Raw genomic sequence first — 18,855 nt, 5'->3', positions numbered from 1 at the left:
TCCACCAAATCCCTCGTGGAATTTTATGAGTTGCCAGAAGTGAATGTGGAGTCAGGAGAGACCTCTCTGGTTCTCCTTTCAGTAGGTACCTTTGCTGAAGAGATCTGAAGTAGAAAGATTATAAGACTGGACTTAGGAAGAAAATATTTTTGTCTTTCTGTAACTACTGCAGGGATGACTTTTATCTGACTCCTTAGGTTTCCCCCACAACTTCAGTTCTCAAATGAAGTAACGTGATAGTGAGTTTCACCTGTCCAGTTTCTGTGTTCAAACCTGAAAAACATCTATGTATGCTTAGTGTGCCCATGCACTGTGGGCATTTGTGTTTCTTTAATACATGTTTTTTCTTTGCTTGAAGACCTTGTAACAATTTATGGCCAGCAAAAGACCTAGAATCTCTACAAAGCTGAATTTAGCATTTAGAAATGATCGTTTTAAATCACTGCACTATCACTGGTAGTCTTGTGGAGTATGAACAAAGTGATTCATTTCAATTAAAATATGTTAAATATCTTGTAGATGGGTTATATTCAGTGCCTTCAATATTAGCTACCTTCATGTTAGGGGCTAAAAGGTAAGTTGAACGCTCTTTTACATGCTTGAAGTTTTATTATTATGGTTGTTTTTTTCAGTTACAAATCCGTATGGGTCTTCTGTAAATAAGAATACAAATGTCAGCCATTTATTTTTCCACCTTTCTGCCTGTTTTTTTTTTTTTTTGTATGTGTGCATGCATATGGAATACTGGGACTGGGAGGAACAATAAAAGGAGGGGTTCGTATCAGATTTAAAAAATAGTAAAAATCTTGGAAGTTTGGAACTTTATCCTTTTGGTTTGGCAGAACTAGTATGGTTCATCATCCTCTTGATGCCTGTGAATAGCCTGTCTTGTAATGCAGAGGCTTCCAGCTCTCATGCTAGCTCTGTTTCACCTGTGGCAATCTGACAGCGAAATACAGTGTTGGATGGCTTTTTCAAAAGACAAGAATCTGTAGTAAAAATTATCCTTACTATTTCATATTGCCTCAAGTGAGTAGATAGTCTAGATTTAGTAGAAAATTTAGACCTATCACTTATCTACCCAAGCAGAAGTGATATGTTGAAATATGTCTTCGTCTGCAATTTCATTAATTGAACTCAGCTAGTCAGAATCAAACCTTTGATAGTTTGTGGTTTGGACATCAGCATGCTTTAGAGTTGGGAGAGGCTGATGTTTTATGACTTCAAATGTTGCAGTAATGCTGTACTGCTTGAAACATATGAAATTATGTATGTAAGTAAAAAGCACATCTTTTATTTACTGCTTCATATTCTGGACTCTGTTTGTCTAAAGGAGTTCTGAAGGAGACCAGAATTCAGCTGTGTTCAATTTAAGAGGACAAGTGCATCTATGATTTTGACAAGCACATGTGTATATAATCCAATATAATCAGATGGCATTGTGCAAAAAAAAAAAAAAAAAAAAAACAAAAACAAAACTAAAAACATACAAGAAATATATATTTTTATATTACCAAGTGGATTTTCATTCAGTATCTAACAAAATTAATTATGTTAGTTCCAGTAATGAAAGGAAAGCTACTGTGTGCTCCTTAAAATTTTCCACTCTTCTCATGCTAACATTTCTCTTGCCTTTTCCATCAGTGGGTATCACATTAAGGAACTCTCACAAGACTGAGGCCTGGTTGTACAGATGTGATTGCTTCCCAGTGGTTCCCTTTTCAAGTCTATGTATGATGTCTGAGACAAACAGACAAGTGCAGGCAGGCAAGGAATAGAGTTTGCCTAAGCTAGATACAGTTATCAGCCCACTGTTTTGAATGTATAAGGAACATAATTTAAAAATAAATTCCTGCTTGCTTTTCATGAAAAATTTCCACACACCCTATCCTTTTCTCAACCCCTCTGTAACTCTGTGGTGTGCTTTTGGTGCATATTTATAGTGTTGTCACTGCAGGTTGTGCCTCATTTTTCAGGAACACCAAGGGTTAATGCTTTCCTTTCACTAGTTTTGAGGGATTTGGGAGTGAGGGAAGGCAGTTCTTTATGTCTTTTAACATTTCTTTTTAATTTATTTTAATGTGAGCACAAGGATTCATTCAGTTAGATATTTTTTCTTGCAGTTGTTATTATAATGTCTTAAGGAATTATAAAGCTGCAACATAAGAGAAAGTTTTCATTATTGTTCTGTTTTTTAGCATTCTCTTATTTATGGAAGCATGATATATGCTACAAGTACTAAGTAGAGGAAGTTTAATTTCTGTTTTTCAAGCGTTGGAAGGTCAGACTTTAAAAAGTTTGTTTTGTGCTATAAAATCTCTTAACCAGCTGTATCATCTTACAGCCTTAATGGGCTGTTACAATAGCAGTGAATTTATGAGAACCTACTCTGTTGCAAATTAACATTAGCCACTAATTTCTTGTATTATTATTTATGAATGAGAAAATGGCTTTGAAAACTTCATAAACTTGTCTCGGTTATTTATGAAGTTTTACTGTGTTTGGATAGTTGGCTCATTAGCAGTCTCTTCAGCACTGATTGTGAGGGTAGCAAACAGCTATAAATGTCACTTCATTCTCTTAAATGTCTTCCAAGGGGTACATTTTGTCACTTTTGTGGAAAACAGCTTATCAGTAGGAATAACTATTTGTTGTGCAGTGGCTATAAGGTGTTGGTTATTCCTATATAAGCAACTGATTTTTCTGCAGAAGCAGCATTAAAGTTTTTTTCCCCCCTTTTAAAATCCTTTGCTGTTTGCTATCCCTCATGCTGTTGTTAGTTGTGTTTTTGGTATGGTGCTAACTTCTTGTGAGTTTGGTTTATCATGACTTCAGTATTTTTAAGGATGAGCTCTTCTTTAACTTAAAGTTCAGGTTTGTATTAATATAGTTGTTTAGCAAGGGTATATTTGTGTTGCATGGTGGTTTGTACACTGCCTGTAAGAGACCATTTGTGCTGACAAATGACAATAGCTTTTTCCTCTTCTGTGTTTCTTCTGCAGATGGAAGTAAATTTCTGCATAGTATTAGTTGTTGCATTCTAGATCTAGTCACAGTAAATATACTTGGGGTAGACTTCCAGTAGCAACCATCAAATGCTGTGGAACAGAGTTTGGCTTAATTTTGGAGGATTATTTTGGGGAAAACTGAAACACAACTACCTACTAATTACGTTTATTATATTTCTTAGTGTGGTAAGTGGTAAACTGGTAAGTCAATAGCAAGGTTGCAAGCTGAGGACTGTCAGAGATTCCTTCTGCTGAGGCATCTGTTGGGAACTTACGAGGGCTTTTGCTAACAGATAGATGCTATTAAAGAACACTTCCTTTTGAAGTAGTGAGTTTCTGTTCTTTATAAATGAAGCTATAAAATGAGTGCGTGATTGATTAAGATGAATTAATTACATATTTGGAATGAAATAATTTGTTATTAAATAATGAAAATTTGAAGACAGGTGGTAAGTTTACCAAATCATAAATCATTTTTTCCTCTGGTGCACTTAAAGCCAAAAAACACAAATGGGGAGGCTCCATAGAGCCCTACTATGCTTTACAATAGCTTTTTCTTCTTCGAGTATCTGTTTTTTTTTTCAGTGGCAGTTTTTTATGAAAATGCTGAGTTATTCATTTTCATTGACCCTGTAAATAAAAGGAGCTGTTAAAAATGCAATTTAGTTACTTCTGGATTATCAGACTTCCAAAATTATGATATAAAGAACAAATAATAAATCCATTTATGAATATTTTGCCATAGTGAATAACAGCTTGAAGCAACTCAGAAGTTCATTGTTTTGGGGCATAATGCTTGCATTATAAGTATTGTACTTGCAGAGTGAATATTGTACCTGTTAGGATAGCTTATACCCAGAAGTGTTATAGTGTTTTATCCCCTTTTTGGTGGATAAAAGAAAGGTGTTCTTGTTTCAAACAGATCGCAGTGGTGAATAATGGTATTATCAGATCGTATGTAACTATGTTGCTGTGGTCAGATAGCACAATGAGATAAGGTCATATTAATTCTATGTTATTGCACGAGAGGAAGAAGTGTAAGGATCTTGAGGAGATAGGATTCTTCTCTTTATTTAAAGAAGTGAGATTTAGGAAATCGAAATTGTAGTTTCATTGACTTGAGATTTGGATAAATTTCAGGCTGTTACTGTATACTTTCATTATTCTGCACTGAGTACAGAATTTGGGGTCATTGCGTATAGCATGCACTGGTGTTCTCTGATGGAAGAGGCTCTAGAAGTGTAAGTCATTATTGTCAGGTGTTCTGAAGTTTCATTTTTTGCAGATAGATGGTTTCACCTGTGTAAACAATAAAGTTTGTTAATCTTTGTGGTAGGGTTGAGGCATGCCTGGTTCGCTGACAGAGTGACTGTTAACCTGAGCCATCTAATTTAACTAATTCGAAGTTTAATCTTTTTGAAACTTGTAGTGAAAAAGAGAAGGAACTGGCACAGACATGACTACACTGAGTTGGATGATGGCTCCAAACCGGTGCAGGCTGGAACACGGACCTTTGTTAAACAGCTGCGGGCTCGCTCTTTCCCAAGGTACAGAAGCTCACTTTAACATTTTGGTGAAAAAACAAAGATGACTTCCTCCTCCTTTAGAATTCTCCCCCTTCCACTGTTCTTATCAGTCTCTGATCCCTTTCCTCAGGGCTGCTCTCTAGCCACTTCATCTCCTAGTCTATACCTGTGCCCAGCATTATTCTATTCCAGCTGCAGCAGCACCTGGTATTTTTCTTTGTTGAACTTCAGCTGCTGCTAATCACCCAGTGTTCCAATCTGTCAGTGTCCCTCTGCAAGGCAGAGTGGATGCAGCAGCGAGTGGATGACTTTTTTTTTTTTTTTTGCACCTGAACTGTCAGAATATTGTCTATTTCTGTAGTCCAGGTAAGGAGAGAATGGGAAATTACTCCTCAGTTGTTTAATTCCAGATAATGTAGAGCACTTACGTATGCTAGTAGTCTACCCACTCTCTCATGCTTTAGAGGAAAGTAGAGAAACTTGTTTGTAGCAGAAATCATTCCAGTCTGTTTGTGGTGGTTTTTCACGCTTATAAATATGGTAGCTTATAACTCTTTAAAGAACTTTCTGTTGTTGCTATCAAAATGTATTTTAATGTTTTCTCTGATAATTCTTTTTCCTCATGCTTTTAAATTACTATGTTAGATTACATACCAGGTTATGTGTAACAACAAATATTTCATTAGGGGGTTATATTGGTTTATTTGTCGTACAGACAAATGTTTAATTTGATAGTAGCATGGGCTCTGGGGGGGGGGGGGGGTTCAAATGCAGCCATTTCAACCAGTCCTTGAATTTGTGACTTTTTTTTTCCAGTAGTGTTTGGAGGATGTTCTTCTGCTAATATTCCATAATTTCTTGTTTGTTAGTGCTGATGAAGTCATTTTGAAAATGCATGGAAGCCAACTGACACAAAGATACTTGGAGAAACATGGGTTTGATGTACCTATTATGGTTCCTAAATTAGATGGCCTGGGGCTCAGACTTCCTCCACCAACTTTCTCTGTTTTAGATGTGGAACGCTATGTAGGTAAGGGTCACTGTGGAATAAGTCCAAATGATCCCCCTCTGTAAAGTAAAAGAAATATTTACATGATTCTAAGAGCTCCTGGGGTGCTAAGTACGTATTATAAACTAAGCATTCCTAACCAGAACAGTACAATTGAGCAACCAATTTGAATTTTGTTTCTGTGGATATGTGATAGGAGAACACCATTATTTTTCAGCTTCCAAGTGTGTTGACTTGGGTGCAAGATGAATGTGGAGGGATGTTTTTGTTATGCTACAGGATTGTCCGTTTTGTGAGAATTGAATGAATCACTCCTAAGATTGATAAAGATGAATCATTGGTCAGAATATTACAAAACATGATGCTTTGAGCTCAGTGAATTGGCTTTTTCAAACTAAATAAATCTTCCTGGAAACCTTCCCAGCGTGGCCTCCTTTGGTGAGAGAGCCAGAGCTCCCAACAATTTCTTTCTTGCCTGATCTCTTGATAGTCTTTAATCATTTCAACTTCATGCAAGTGTGCAGTACATAGACTGAATCATTTTGAGCATGAAGTTTGCTGTAATAAACAGTACTGTTGAGAAGTCTGTGTATGGGTCTTTGTTCTTGTGAGAACTTCATATAATTCTGAGTACTAAAAGTAGAACGTCTGTCTATCAGAATTTTACCATGGCAACAGAATAGAGGAAATATATAGTGCAAGAAATACTGTTGCTGTTATGATGACTATAAACAGTAATGTATTCTGCATCAAAGTGTAATTGTTGTTTTGATATTTCTGAAGCTTATCTTTTGGAAAACTGTCAGTTCAGATTCAGAGGAAAGTTAGATCATCTCATTACTATGCATGTATTTTGCCCTGCCGGGTTCTGTGATTTAGGGAAGAAATGAAAATGCAGATTTACCTTTTTGTTACTGAAATTAAAAATAAGAAATCTGAATAAATACTATTCCAAATAGGATTTGTCAAGATTATGCTAATATTTAATTTTAAAGAAAATATATTTATAAATGTGCATCTAGATGCATTCCAGAATTAATTTTCAGATATGACCCCTGTATAACTAAATGCACATAATACAATTACTATTATAATTTTGTCATTACTCCTTTATTTTGGCTAAAGGTTACTTCTTGCTTGTCTAGTTCTACATATTTAACTTTAAGTATGTGATGTGTATATTTGTGTTATCTTTACAAATGAAGCTTGCCTTAGTAATTTCATCCAATTGTTAAGGCGTGTGTGCTTAAAAGCTATGCGTGTATGAAGGGGTGAGAGTTGGATGTTTTTGAGTATCTACATAGTTTTCAACACAAAAAAGCTGTTAGTCAGTTATGTCAGAAATTCAGTGTAGCTTGCTAAAAACTACAAGTTGTGAGCAGTAAAATCTGTTATTTGTAAAGAATTCTTTGTGGTCATTGTGTTAAATATTCAAGTGAGTTAAATATTCAAAATTCAAGTTCTCTGTGCTGTTTTTACCAGTGAAATCCACAGACCAAATTGTTATTATTTTAACCAATTGCAGTGATTCTGTATTGTTCCTTTTATTTTTTGTTCACCATGGGAAAAGAGAATTTATTTGTACACTGTTCTCAGTTGTGTCTTAGTTGACAATAACAATTAAAGCTTGACCTAGTTAGAAGTTGGTTTATACCAATCTTTGTTCCGCAAGAATGCTGATGGTATCAGAGGTTTTGTGCAGAAATACATTGATAAAAGCCAGGAAAAAGTAAAATTGCTCTTGAACACATTAAATAATTCTTTTTACCTGTGATAGAATTAAGAAAGTAATCCTATTTTTACAGGTGGTGACAAAGTGATAGATGTAATAGATGTAGCAAGACAAGCAGACAGTAAAATGAAGCTCCATAATTATATTAAATATTTCACAAATCCTGACCGACCAAAAGTGTTGAACGTGATCAGCCTGGAATTCTCGGACACAAAGTGAGTATTGACTGCAATTTCTTGAACGTAGGAAATGGTTTTCACAAGGCTGAACAGTATGTATATGGATGTAATGTCTTTACACTAAAGTTAAGAGACTGCATATTTTATGTAGACAGTTACTGTGATGTAATATAGGTATAAAACAATTCTACTAATTCATAGGTAATAATTAGGAATAATTAGGAAACATGCATTTAATGCTGTTGTTTGAAAAACAAACAAACAAACTAGAGGCACTTGCACTTGATCTTATTTATGTATTTATTTATTTTTTTTCTTAAAGGATGTCTGAGTTAGTGGAAGTACCAGATATTGCCAGAAAACTTTCATGGGTGGAAAATTATTGGCCAGATGATTCTGTCTTCCCTAAGCCTTTTGTTCAGAAGTATTGCTTGATGGGTGTCCAGGACAGCTATACTGATTTTCATATCGATTTTGGAGGAACTTCAGTTTGGTACCACGTTCTCTGGGTATGAAGGCTTTTTGGTTTATGATTGTATGAAAAAAAAATAAAATTATTCAGTGTGCAGCTTTCTGTCATGGCATTATCACCTCTTCAGAGTGAAATTCTGTACTTAGAAAGACAGGTGAGGAGTTTGAAAGTGAACTAGTGATCGTTGGTGTCTCATTTTCATGCTTCTATTTTAGCACACTGTTGGTGATTCTAGTACTATAATTGGTTGGCTGACCATTTTAATTGATTGGTAGGTTTTACAGTAAGGTCTTAGTATTTATTAAAAAATGAATTAAATGAGAATCAATGACACTGTTGAGTGTTTTTTACACTAGAAGACACACACCCCTTCTTCCCCTTATCCTTACTGGTTACTGTCCTATCACCTACGCTTTTGGGCAACTACAGTTGTGAAACACTGAGTTAGGAAACACCAGACTACGGAATATTACCATTTATATTAGGTGCATTTAGTGCAAACGACTCAGAGGTTGTACTGTCTGCCCAGGAGGACGTGCATTTATTTATTTGATGTTTTTGTTGAATAGGGTGAAAAGATATTCTATTTGATCAAGCCCACTGATGAAAATTTGGCTCTGTATGAGTCTTGGAGCTCATCTGTCACCCAAAGCGAAGTATATTTTGGAGACAAAGTTGACAAATGTTATAAATGTGTTGTAAAGCAAGGACACACTTTATTTGTTCCAACAGGTAAGATATTACTCTTATTGCTAGGACTTAACATGTTTAATTACCAGTAATTAAAGATATCCTAAAATGACACATTATGTTATCAATATTTCTTTTATTCTGGAATTTTGAATGGGAATTGGAGTATGGCATAAGACTCAGTAAGCGGTGCTAGTTTTAAGCAACCCTTGGTGCTGAAGCAGTAATGACAAGAGTTTATTGTTAGTTTAATCAGGGGAGGTGTGCATGTGATGGAATTGAAATATACATCCTCCTTGATCCTTCATCTGCTATGATGAGTGAAAAAGTGACACTATAATGATGAAGGCAAAATGCAGTTGGAAAAACAAGGCAGTCTTCATTGTGCTGCGCTTTGCAAAGAACAGAAATAAAAACAAAGCAATTTATAATATTAATTAAAAACAAACAAACACAAGAAAACCAACACACACCACCCCATACGTTGCTTGTGCCATTGTACTCTATAGAATGGTAAATGAAAGGCTGAAATTTCCTCCACAGGCAATATAGCAGGTGTGGGGCTTACTCAGCATAATTGCTAGTTTCAGATCTTTCTCTCTGTGTGTGGTACCCAAAAACTAAAATTGGTTGGTTTTAGCTGAATGAGGGCATGGATTTAGTGCTAGTTAGCAATATATAGTTAGTTGTGATTTGGTCTGATCTTGCATCAAGCTGAGGAGCTTTCTCAGTTTATACATTTTGCCTATTCTCAGTCAAAACACAGAGTAATCTGCAAATGTGTGACCAACTGCTCTTTTTAAAGATCTGTATGCATGTTGAATAAGAACAAGTCTGTGTGTATATTTTTAGCTTATTTACATTAAAAACGCACAGTATAAATCTTCAGTGCAAATTTTTAATTAGGAAGCTAATGTGTTCTTTTGTACATTTAATTGAAATTATCCAGTAGCAATAGGCTGGATGGATAGTGTAGCGTTGGTCATGCTTTGCCATATTGAATGGTGGTGTTTATAGGCACAATATTTCAATTATATGATAGATTAGTATTCTTGGAATATCTAGACTAAGTCTTAAATTATAATTTCACTGGAATTAGGAGGGCTGTATTTATTAATAATGTATAGAACCACTTCTGGATTCTTACAGTATTACTAAATGATGTTTTTTTTGTGTTGTGCTAATAGTTGAGTTATGTAAACAACATGTAAACATGAATATAATTTTTATTTGTCTTACTTGGTCTTTTGCTTAATATGGTTTTTCTATAGTAATTATTGTAATTGTTTGTTGGAAGGAGAACTCTGGGGAATCTTTTACTTGAGAAATTAGTGCTGTTCTGTCCCCTCAACTTCCACCCAGTCAAAATGTCTTGAACACCCTCTTATGTTCACAACTCCTTTACTAAACTGCATTTCAGCTAGATTTCTGAAACATATTGTAATCTGTATGCTGTTAAAAACAGGACCATTTGTTCCTTTTCCATCTCTTTTTCTCTTTTTTTTTCCTTTTTCCTACCTTTTTTCTTCTTCCTCTCCCCTTCCCCCCCAACCCAACCCCTTTTTCCTATCTATTATTTGTATGTACGTGCAAGTATTTAAAAATAGTCTTTCTTAAAGTAATCTCTATGTACGTACTAAGTTTCTGAATCTTTCGTATCAGGCTGGATTCACGCTGTGCTCACATCTCAGGATTGTATGGCTTTTGGAGGAAACTTTTTACACAACCTCAATATTGGCATGCAGCTCAGGTTAGTCTCAACTCTTACTATACCTTTTCCTCAGTAAATAGGATATGCTTTTAATAGACATTTTTCTTTGTGCTTGTAATCAGGATCAAATGGGTACAGGCTCTCAAAGCAGACGATAATGGCATTTTCAATTAGAATGTATCCACCACATACTCTTATTTCATTTCTGCAAAGTTCGTTTCAAAACTGAAGGGTATGCATAATTTAATTAAAAACAAAGTAAACCTCACCCCCCAACCCCATTACTTTGGAGGTTAGTATGAATAAATAAACCAAAACTGAGCAAGCCCAGGTGTGCAACACTGAGTTGAAATGAGCATCCTCAAGTCAGCATTGCTCAAAGGGCAGCTGTGTTTAGTTTTTGTCCAAGATGTGGAGCTGTCTTCTAAACATATTGTTTTTATTTATTACAGTGGAATCCTGATAAAATTCCATCTGTTAAAAGATCACACACTGGGTTTGTATCCTAGTTTTATGAAGTCCAACTTTATTCTTAGAAGTGCAGCAGTCAAACTTGATAAGGTCAGAGCCTGGATGAGACCAGAGTTGAATCTTGTCTGTGGTCTTGTTGGGGTTTAACTATGTTGTACTTGACTTTTTTTATTTAACATGGCCGTGCTTATTTTATTTTATTTTGGACATTATATCAATTTGAATAATTACATAGTTTAAAAATGAGTTGGATGACATGAATGCTTTTAGTTAATGTTTCTATTTGTTCAGGTGTTATGAAATGGAGAAGAGGCTAAAAACCCCAGATCTTTTCAAATTTCCTTTCTTTGAAGCCATCTGTTGGTTTGTGGCCAAAAACTTACTGGAAACATTAAAAGGTAATCCTTGTCTTACTTTTTATGGTATACGTGTGTCTGATTTTATGTTTCATTGACAGTGGAAGAAATTACATTGCTGCTGTTTGAACAGGTGAAATGTTTTGAGCTGAAAAGCCAGATAGTAATTTGTGGTTGTTTTTTTTTTTTTTTTTGGGGGGGGGGGGGGCAGTGGTGTTAATTTTTTTTCCTCCAAGTCACATTTTTTTAAACCATATTGTAGTAAATACTGCACTGTTTCAGTTGTAGATCTAACAAGTGCAAGATCTTTCTGAAAATGTCTTTGGGGTTTAAAGCTTTCTAGGGTAACCAGAGCTGTGCAGAATTTGTGATGTACAAGATGATGTGTGTAACTTGCATTTTATAGCAAGCTACTGGAACCTTTGAATTGTTTATTAGTGTTTTTTATCCAGTGCTAATAGTGTATCTGACTAATGAAGGTATTCTGATAATCTAGAATGTCTAGTGTGATTATAGTACCAAACAGATAGGATTAATCTCCCATTACCTGAAAAAGCCTTGTTAAGGCACATATGATTTCAATGTTGTCACTTTTTACAGTAGACTTCTCCCATATCATTTTAGATCTTCAAATATCCTTTGGAAGCCTTTCTCTCCTTTTTTCAGTAGATGATTGGTGTTTAGCAGTAGACACCTCAAAAGGCACTGATTCTTGACAGTTTCCAGTCCTTTCCAAACTTCCCCATCTAGACCATTAATTTTTGTTATCTGTGCCCATGCGTAATTGAGCCTGAGTGCTGAGCTCACCTTCTTTTTCTCAAATGTCTCACCTCTCTAACTGCTCTGTTTAATCTTATTAATAAATATCATGTTTCAAATTATATATTTCAAATAAATGTGCCTTCAGAGGAGATTGCTGAATTTAGCCTCTGCTCTGAAAGAGATCACTCATGTAACCTTTTTATAAGGTGAAAACAGTACTGAAAATTATCTGTTATCCTTTCAGCCATGAAATTTAGAAAGCTTTTAGAAATTTTACCAAATAAAGATTTTTTTTAACTTCAAAAAAAATTATTTTCTTCCTGAAAGCTTTCTTTGGTAAGTCTCACCTTTGTGTAATTAAAATTTACAAATATATCAGAAAATGTAGGAGTTGTATTTCTGCTGGAAAATCAGTGGGATATATGTTCCTGAATAACCTAGAGATGAAACTGTGTTTCATCTCTTCCCCTCTTTTATCATTTGACTCCTTGGTTGAGTAGGTAGACTAGGAGCCTCTTGTGACACATGGCTCATATCTTAAGTGAGGATTCTGACGCTCATTTCCATGTTATTTTTAATCTGTGGCTTATTGTGAAAATTCAGGATTTAGTCTTTCATTGCTAGAGTAATGGTTAAGTTGGGCTTTGGCATCAAGTTTCCTGTCTGCTAAATGTTTACTAGTCAGAATCCTTTCTTTTTAAGTAAGGAATGATACCAGTTCCTTTATGAAATGTGATGAGGAATACCAGTCTATAATATATTGAGCACATAATTCTTAGCAGTACTTTGTGAAGTTTAGATCAGTAAGCAAAATTGGCACGCTATGTCTTTCTGATTCTTTTTAATGAAAGGATAACAAAAAGTCATGCAACTTCTGGTTTTGTCTTTTCATGGGCAAGGAGTATATTCTGATGCTGTGAGTTTTATGGCATTCACATAAATTTTTCTCTGCAGTTCTAGGGACTTAAGAAGAAGTGATTTGTCCATTTCAGCTGCAGTAAAAAAAATACCAAATATTTTAAAAAATCCAGTGCTAAAAAGTGTAGTGCTGCATTGTATTCTCAAATGTTTATCAAGACAGCTAGTGGGCAGTTGGACTCACGCTGCAGCTCAGCTCAATGGCCTTGCTATTCTTCTCACACCCTTTAAGAAGTAGGAACTCCTTTGGAGAACTGTAGTTTGGAAGCAGAACTTTTTTTTTTAATTGAGTATTCATGCAAATATAGAATGTAGTATTTCATTTGCTTGCACAATTTTTTTCTTTTTTTTGGACTGTTGCATAATGGCAACTTTATTGGCTGAAGGATAGGTATCATTCTACTGTTTTCACTTAGTGTGTTTTTGTTGGTGTCTGTGTCCTTCTTAGAACTGAGAGAAGATGGTTTTCAGCCTCCAAGCTATTTAGTGCAAGGAGTGAAGGCTTTACTTACTGCTTTAAAATTATGGATGAAAAAAGAGGTAAGTACAAGTAGTTTTATTTACTGTTTTGGTGACCTCTGACTTTATGTAGAAGTAATCGAAGATCTGTGTCCTTGTCATACTTAAGATTATTTTTCTGTTAATGAGTAATGAAAGACTACAGAGAGTATGTGCTGCTGACCTGGGGAAGAGTCATGAAAATTTTATATTGTGTGATGCTAATGATGTCTTAGCCCAGCGAGTAAGTTCTTGTATGATAGCTGGTAGAAACAGACTCTTGCTTCATCTCAGCATGGGATAAGAATTCTAGAGAGGTCACTGAGCCTTTTTTTTCATACAGTCATTTCATCCTTGTCTGAGGCAATGGAGGTATAGAATGCTGTGCTATTTAGGGTTTTCCATTAATGTGAGTGCTTTGGAGAGTACATCTCAGGTATATCTAAACTGCTGAAAAATCAGTTTTGATTGAGGAGATATTCACTTCATTAGAGTACCTTCCCTGATGAAGATTTGCTGGCTTGTAAAATGGTTAGCGTGTTGTCAGTGCTGGCTTTGCTGCTGCTCTCTAGGAAGGCTTATTTGCTTTGGCACAGCACTGGACTCATCTTCACCAAAGCAGCATTATCTTCATTTCTGCAATGTTTTAAAACTGCCTAGAGTTACAAAATGCTGAAAATTGAGATTGAGTGATGCTAAAATATTTTTATTTTTCATGTCTTGATTTGAATTCAATTTGTGCAAGGTTTTTATTGGCATATGCATCTTCTGATTTCTCTGCTGCAGAGCGACAGTCTGCAAGTTGGTTAATATGCACAATAAAGATGATGACTTATCCAGTCATCTGATCTCTTGGATTGTAGCTCTGGCTTCCTTCCAACTTACATAAGCAACAGGCCTCAGATTCTATTTTTAAGATATTTGATCCATGTACCAGTAAGATTATTTGGGGTAACTGTTCTGTTGAGTTTTTTTTTATAATAGCTCTTTATAAAATTAAAAAAAATTTTTTCAATGGATGGGTGCTTGATTGTGTTTTTATGTTATCAGAATGCTTAACTGTGATGGTAATTTATAAATGTTGGTGGATTCATGTGCCTACCAGGACTATTTGAATATATATATATATTCTTGATCACCTGTTGTTTTGTTTTTTTTTCCAGCATTTATAAGTGGCTCTGGGCAGCCTGGTCTGGTGGTTGGTGGTGACCCTGCCCATGGCAGGAGGGTTGAAACTAGATGGTCTTTGGGGTCCTTTTCAACCCAGGCCATTCTGTGGTTCTGCGATTCTATGAATTGACTTGAATGTATCGCAGTTTTTTCCCCACCACTTACTTTACCTGCTTAGATATCAGTTTGAGTGTATTGACATATTTAAGTTGCTTGGTTGGATTTTTTCCCCATAATTATTTTGATGCAGCTTAGTTGAAAAAGCTTTGGTATAAAGAGATACCTTTTATAGTAACAAACAAGTGAGCTTGCAGATGGAACTTCCCTGGCTCAAAGTACTTGCGCTTTACCTGTGAAATAATCCATTGCTTCTGATACAAACCGTGTTTGCTTTAGAGAGGCTTGTCAGTATTTTTAAACCAAGTGAAACTTTCCAGTCAGTGTTTTGGAAGATTGTATCAGAGTCACTTCCTCTTGCAGTCATCATGGACAGGAAGGCTCTTTGGGAGAGTCCTTATGCTGGAAGTACTGAGTGGTCCTAAAATTACCTTTAAGTTATTGGAAAACTTATCTGATGTCAGAGATGCTGTGTTCCCAAGTATGAAGATGTAAAAGTGATGCGCTTGAGAATGAACAGTGGTAAATAATAGCAGCAGACTTTATCTTGCCTGTAGCATTAATGATACTGAAATGAATATATCATGGTCATACTCATGACTGGTTTTCAGTGACTGAGAGGAAGCCAGATGCAGTATGTTTACGGTATTAATTTGTTTCTAGCAATAATTTTTGAATTGTGAATAGCTGAAAGTGTTTGTGGGACATTTTTCCATTTAAATAGTGAATTGAGGGGATACCAGAGTTCATGTCAGTCACTCTGCTCTATGTAGAGTGTTTTGTCTGCTTCATTTTAACTAAGTGTGTCTTGGGGCGAATTTGAACTAGATACAAAATACAAAACTTGTTTTACTAGGTCTAAATGTAGAGACTTTGGACTTGCTCAGATTGGTAATAAACATATAGTAGATCTGTCTGTGCTTTGGTACTATTTCAGAGGATTAAAAGGAGCAAACTTACAGCTTTCTAAGTTGTTTTTATAGGGAATGATTTTGAATTGCTTTCTCCAACCTACCACGTTCTAAACAAGCTGAGAAGGTCATTTAAAAAATGAGACACGAGGCAGATGTCTAAAATCTGCTTGTTGGTTACTTGTTCTTCATTTGTTATTTAGGGTATATTATTTCATAGAGAAATTCTGTTTCTGAAGGTCTTTAATTATTTTCCTAAGTGTGTCTCTGTACTGACTGTGCTGAAAGGGAAGTAAAAAAAACATTAATTATGGAGAAAGGAAATGAAGGAAATACCAAAATGGCTTTGTATTAACACTTCTTTGGAGTTTCTTGGACAAACTGTGGGATGTCTAACCTTGAGCCCTTGTATCCTGAACATTGCTTTGGGGGGTACCTGCTCCCTTCTAAATCTTGGACTTGAAGCTTTGGTTAGTGTATTTCTGCCCTTGCAGTTTGCTGTAGTAATTAAATTAAGCAGGTCTCTTCCTTTAATTTCTTCTTCCTGTAATTTTGTTTATTTTATACTACCTCTGCTTAATTAATTATCTTCATCCTTTGCATGCAGCTTGTAACAGAACATGCCTTTGAAATTCCAGACAACATTAGGCCTGGACATCTCATAAAAGAGCTCTCAAAAGTGATTCGTTCCGTAGAGGTAAGAATGGAGGCAACCCTAAACTCTGTAGAAAAATCTTTGAATCAGGGCCTTTGCTGATTATATTCACCTTTGAATTTATTTCAATGTTCGTTTTCAAATAGAAGATTAAGAGAAAACTGTTGGAAATAGCATGCAGTTGGTATTTCAGATAAAGTATGGTGAGGATGTTTTATGTAATTGTTTAAAATAAATTTAAAAACGCGCACAATTTTAATGGTGAAGTTATTTGTAAATTGGTATTTCTAAACTGAACCCACTTATATTTTATTATTATAAATTTAGGTATTGCTTACAGCAATAATTATGGATGTTGTGAGTTCCTTTAAAATTCTGTCTGTATTCTATTCTTCCAGCCCCTTGTCTGTTAGTTGTTGTCCAGCTGTCATCTCATTTTCTTATGCTTTGTCCCTGTTTGTTGTATAGTCAGTGTTTTAGGGTTTTTTGCTCCTCCTGCCCTTCATCGTAGCAGAGTTTTGCTCCTTTATTCCTTAATATCAGTTCTTGAAACTAAATTTGCATGTGGAAAGAGTTCTGAAAACTGAAGACAATACTGATCTATTGGCTATAGTACAGACATACCCTACCCTGCCTTCATAAATAAAACCCTATATGTTGGTGCTGAGTTCTGTTATGGGAAAGCTTAAAAGCCCCACACGGGGATGAAGAAGTACATAACTAAACCTTGTACAGCAAATAATAGCAAATATATAATACTTCTCTAAAAGTTCTTAAAATTTGTGTGATATAACTTGCATTTTATTAGAGGAATGGGTAGCAGCACTTAATTTTTTTTATTTTTTTATTTTTTAAATTAAAGGAGGAAAACAACAAACCAGTGAAAACTCAGGGAATTCTTGGTGTGTGTTCAGCTTCACGGTCTTCACATGAAACAGCTTCTCCTCACCACTCGAGACGAAGGGTGAGGAAACTGCGAGACCATGCTACCAAAACTCCTTCTAATCTGGATATCTTAGAACTCCACACAAGAGAGGTACTGAAAAGGCTGGAGATGTCACCGTGGGAGGAGGCAAGTATTGTGTTACATAAAAGAAAAAACAAAGCCAGAATAGAATAATTTCTAACATATTTTCAAAGGGAAAAGGTTTTAATGTGCATAAAGAAAGCAGCCTACTAATCTTTGCTGAGCTATGGGTAGATAGTTCTCATAGAACTTTCTCTCTTCCTTGGTACTTTTTTGTGGACCTTCCTTCAACATTTTTTTCCAAAAATGCCCTGAATCCATCACCTACTGCACGTATAGTTTTTGAATTAAGGCTGCTGTAGCTATTAGGTGCTACTTTGAATCTGCTCCATGCAGAAAGTGGAAAGATTTCAAAGCTTTGGTTTCAAAGCTTTGGTTCTGTGAAGCTCTGGGCCAGACTTGCTTCTCTTTGAGCTTTTAGGTAACTGTTTACTATAGTTCAGTTACTGTAATTTGATGAGTGTCATTTTTCCTTTATGTTTCTGTTTTCTCTATGACTGTGTCTTCCTTTCAGTAGGCCTGAGATTGACTTGATCTCTAGTGTGGTTTTGTTAACTGATTAGTTGTATTACAACACCATCACAGACTGTATGAGAAAGATGTAGTCTCTTGATATATTATCTTTTCAGATTTGATGACCTTGTTTAAAAAAATAGAAGCAGAAATGGGAGAAAGAGCATGAATATGGAAATAAGTAACCTTCTGAAAGGAAATAAGTAGTTTTCTGAGAATGAAAAATGCAGACAACTGTGTCGGGACCTATTGACCTTTATAAGACAAAAACAAGAGACATACATTTAGCTTCCAAAGAAAAGAAGCTGAGCTTCAGTTTTAGCACAAATAATAGACCTATGCATTTGTGTATTTAAAATGGTTGGGAGTATCAGTCATTGTCACTTAATGTAGAAAAATACTGTTCTCTATCGTTTAGAAAAAAAACAACAAAACAAAACTACTGTCTTCATTCCTTGTTTAGCACATAAACCTGTTATTTGATTCTTTAAGAGTTTGTGTCAAACAGCCTAGAAAGTTTTTCTTTAGGCGGGTTAGTTTCCTTTATGAACGTTTTGCTGTACTATGAGTAAATTCTGGAATACTAATTCTAGAGTACAGACAGCTAATCCAGGAGTTGCTTTATCAATTCCCAGCCCAGCTTCTCCAAAAGAAATCCAATAAGAGTATTGTAGAGATTTTGCAGGTATTACAGATGCTTCAGGAAACTGTAGATGATTCGAGGAAAAGAAAGAAACAGCAAACTGCATCTTCTGTCTAAACATGTTTTGTCTGAGCTTTCTTCAGTTGGTTATCAGAAAAGTAGAATCATCCTGGTGTTGAGTTGAAGCTTTTGTAGTGTGCAGAAAAAGCAATCTAATTTATACAAACTAATACTAATCAATAGTGTTTTTACTTCTTTAGGACATAGCAAACTCAAAACTGAATGGGAGATTTAACAAGCCCTTTCAACCGTCTTCTACAGTACCTGACTGGCGAACAAAGGACAATGATCTTCGCCTCGTTCTGTCAAATGGAAGAATCATTAGGTACAAATAGTTGATTGGGAATCACTTATTCCTAGTCACCATGGACCGGAACATGCTATTTTTTATAATAATAGTGTTTATTTTTTGTTTCTGTAGCTCTAA

At 35.4% G+C, this 18,855-nt stretch overlaps 1 protein-coding gene across 2 annotated transcripts in view; it reads left to right on the top strand.

The window, feature by feature from the left end:
* Nucleotides 1-18,855, top strand: part of KDM7A (lysine demethylase 7A) — a 58,620-nt gene that overhangs the window by 23,560 nt on the left and 16,205 nt on the right. For both annotated transcript variants that reach the window (XM_031589781.2, XM_031589780.2), the window contains exons 3-13: nt 4,438-4,555; nt 5,404-5,564; nt 7,349-7,490; nt 7,777-7,963; nt 8,496-8,658; nt 10,279-10,366; nt 11,090-11,196; nt 13,283-13,374; nt 16,138-16,227; nt 17,048-17,257; nt 18,629-18,753. In XM_031589781.2, coding sequence (XP_031445641.2) covers nt 4,438-4,555; nt 5,404-5,564; nt 7,349-7,490; nt 7,777-7,963; nt 8,496-8,658; nt 10,279-10,366; nt 11,090-11,196; nt 13,283-13,374; nt 16,138-16,227; nt 17,048-17,257; nt 18,629-18,753 — 1,483 coding nt within the window. The remainder of the gene's footprint in view (nt 1-4,437; nt 4,556-5,403; nt 5,565-7,348; nt 7,491-7,776; nt 7,964-8,495; nt 8,659-10,278; nt 10,367-11,089; nt 11,197-13,282; nt 13,375-16,137; nt 16,228-17,047; nt 17,258-18,628; nt 18,754-18,855) is intronic.

This window comes from Phasianus colchicus, chromosome 1, assembly GCF_987193195.1.
Source record: "Phasianus colchicus chromosome 1, bPhaCol1.hap1.1, whole genome shotgun sequence".
NCBI lineage: Eukaryota > Metazoa > Chordata > Aves > Galliformes > Phasianidae > Phasianus > Phasianus colchicus.
This window is presented reverse-complemented; position numbering and strand designations above follow the sequence as displayed.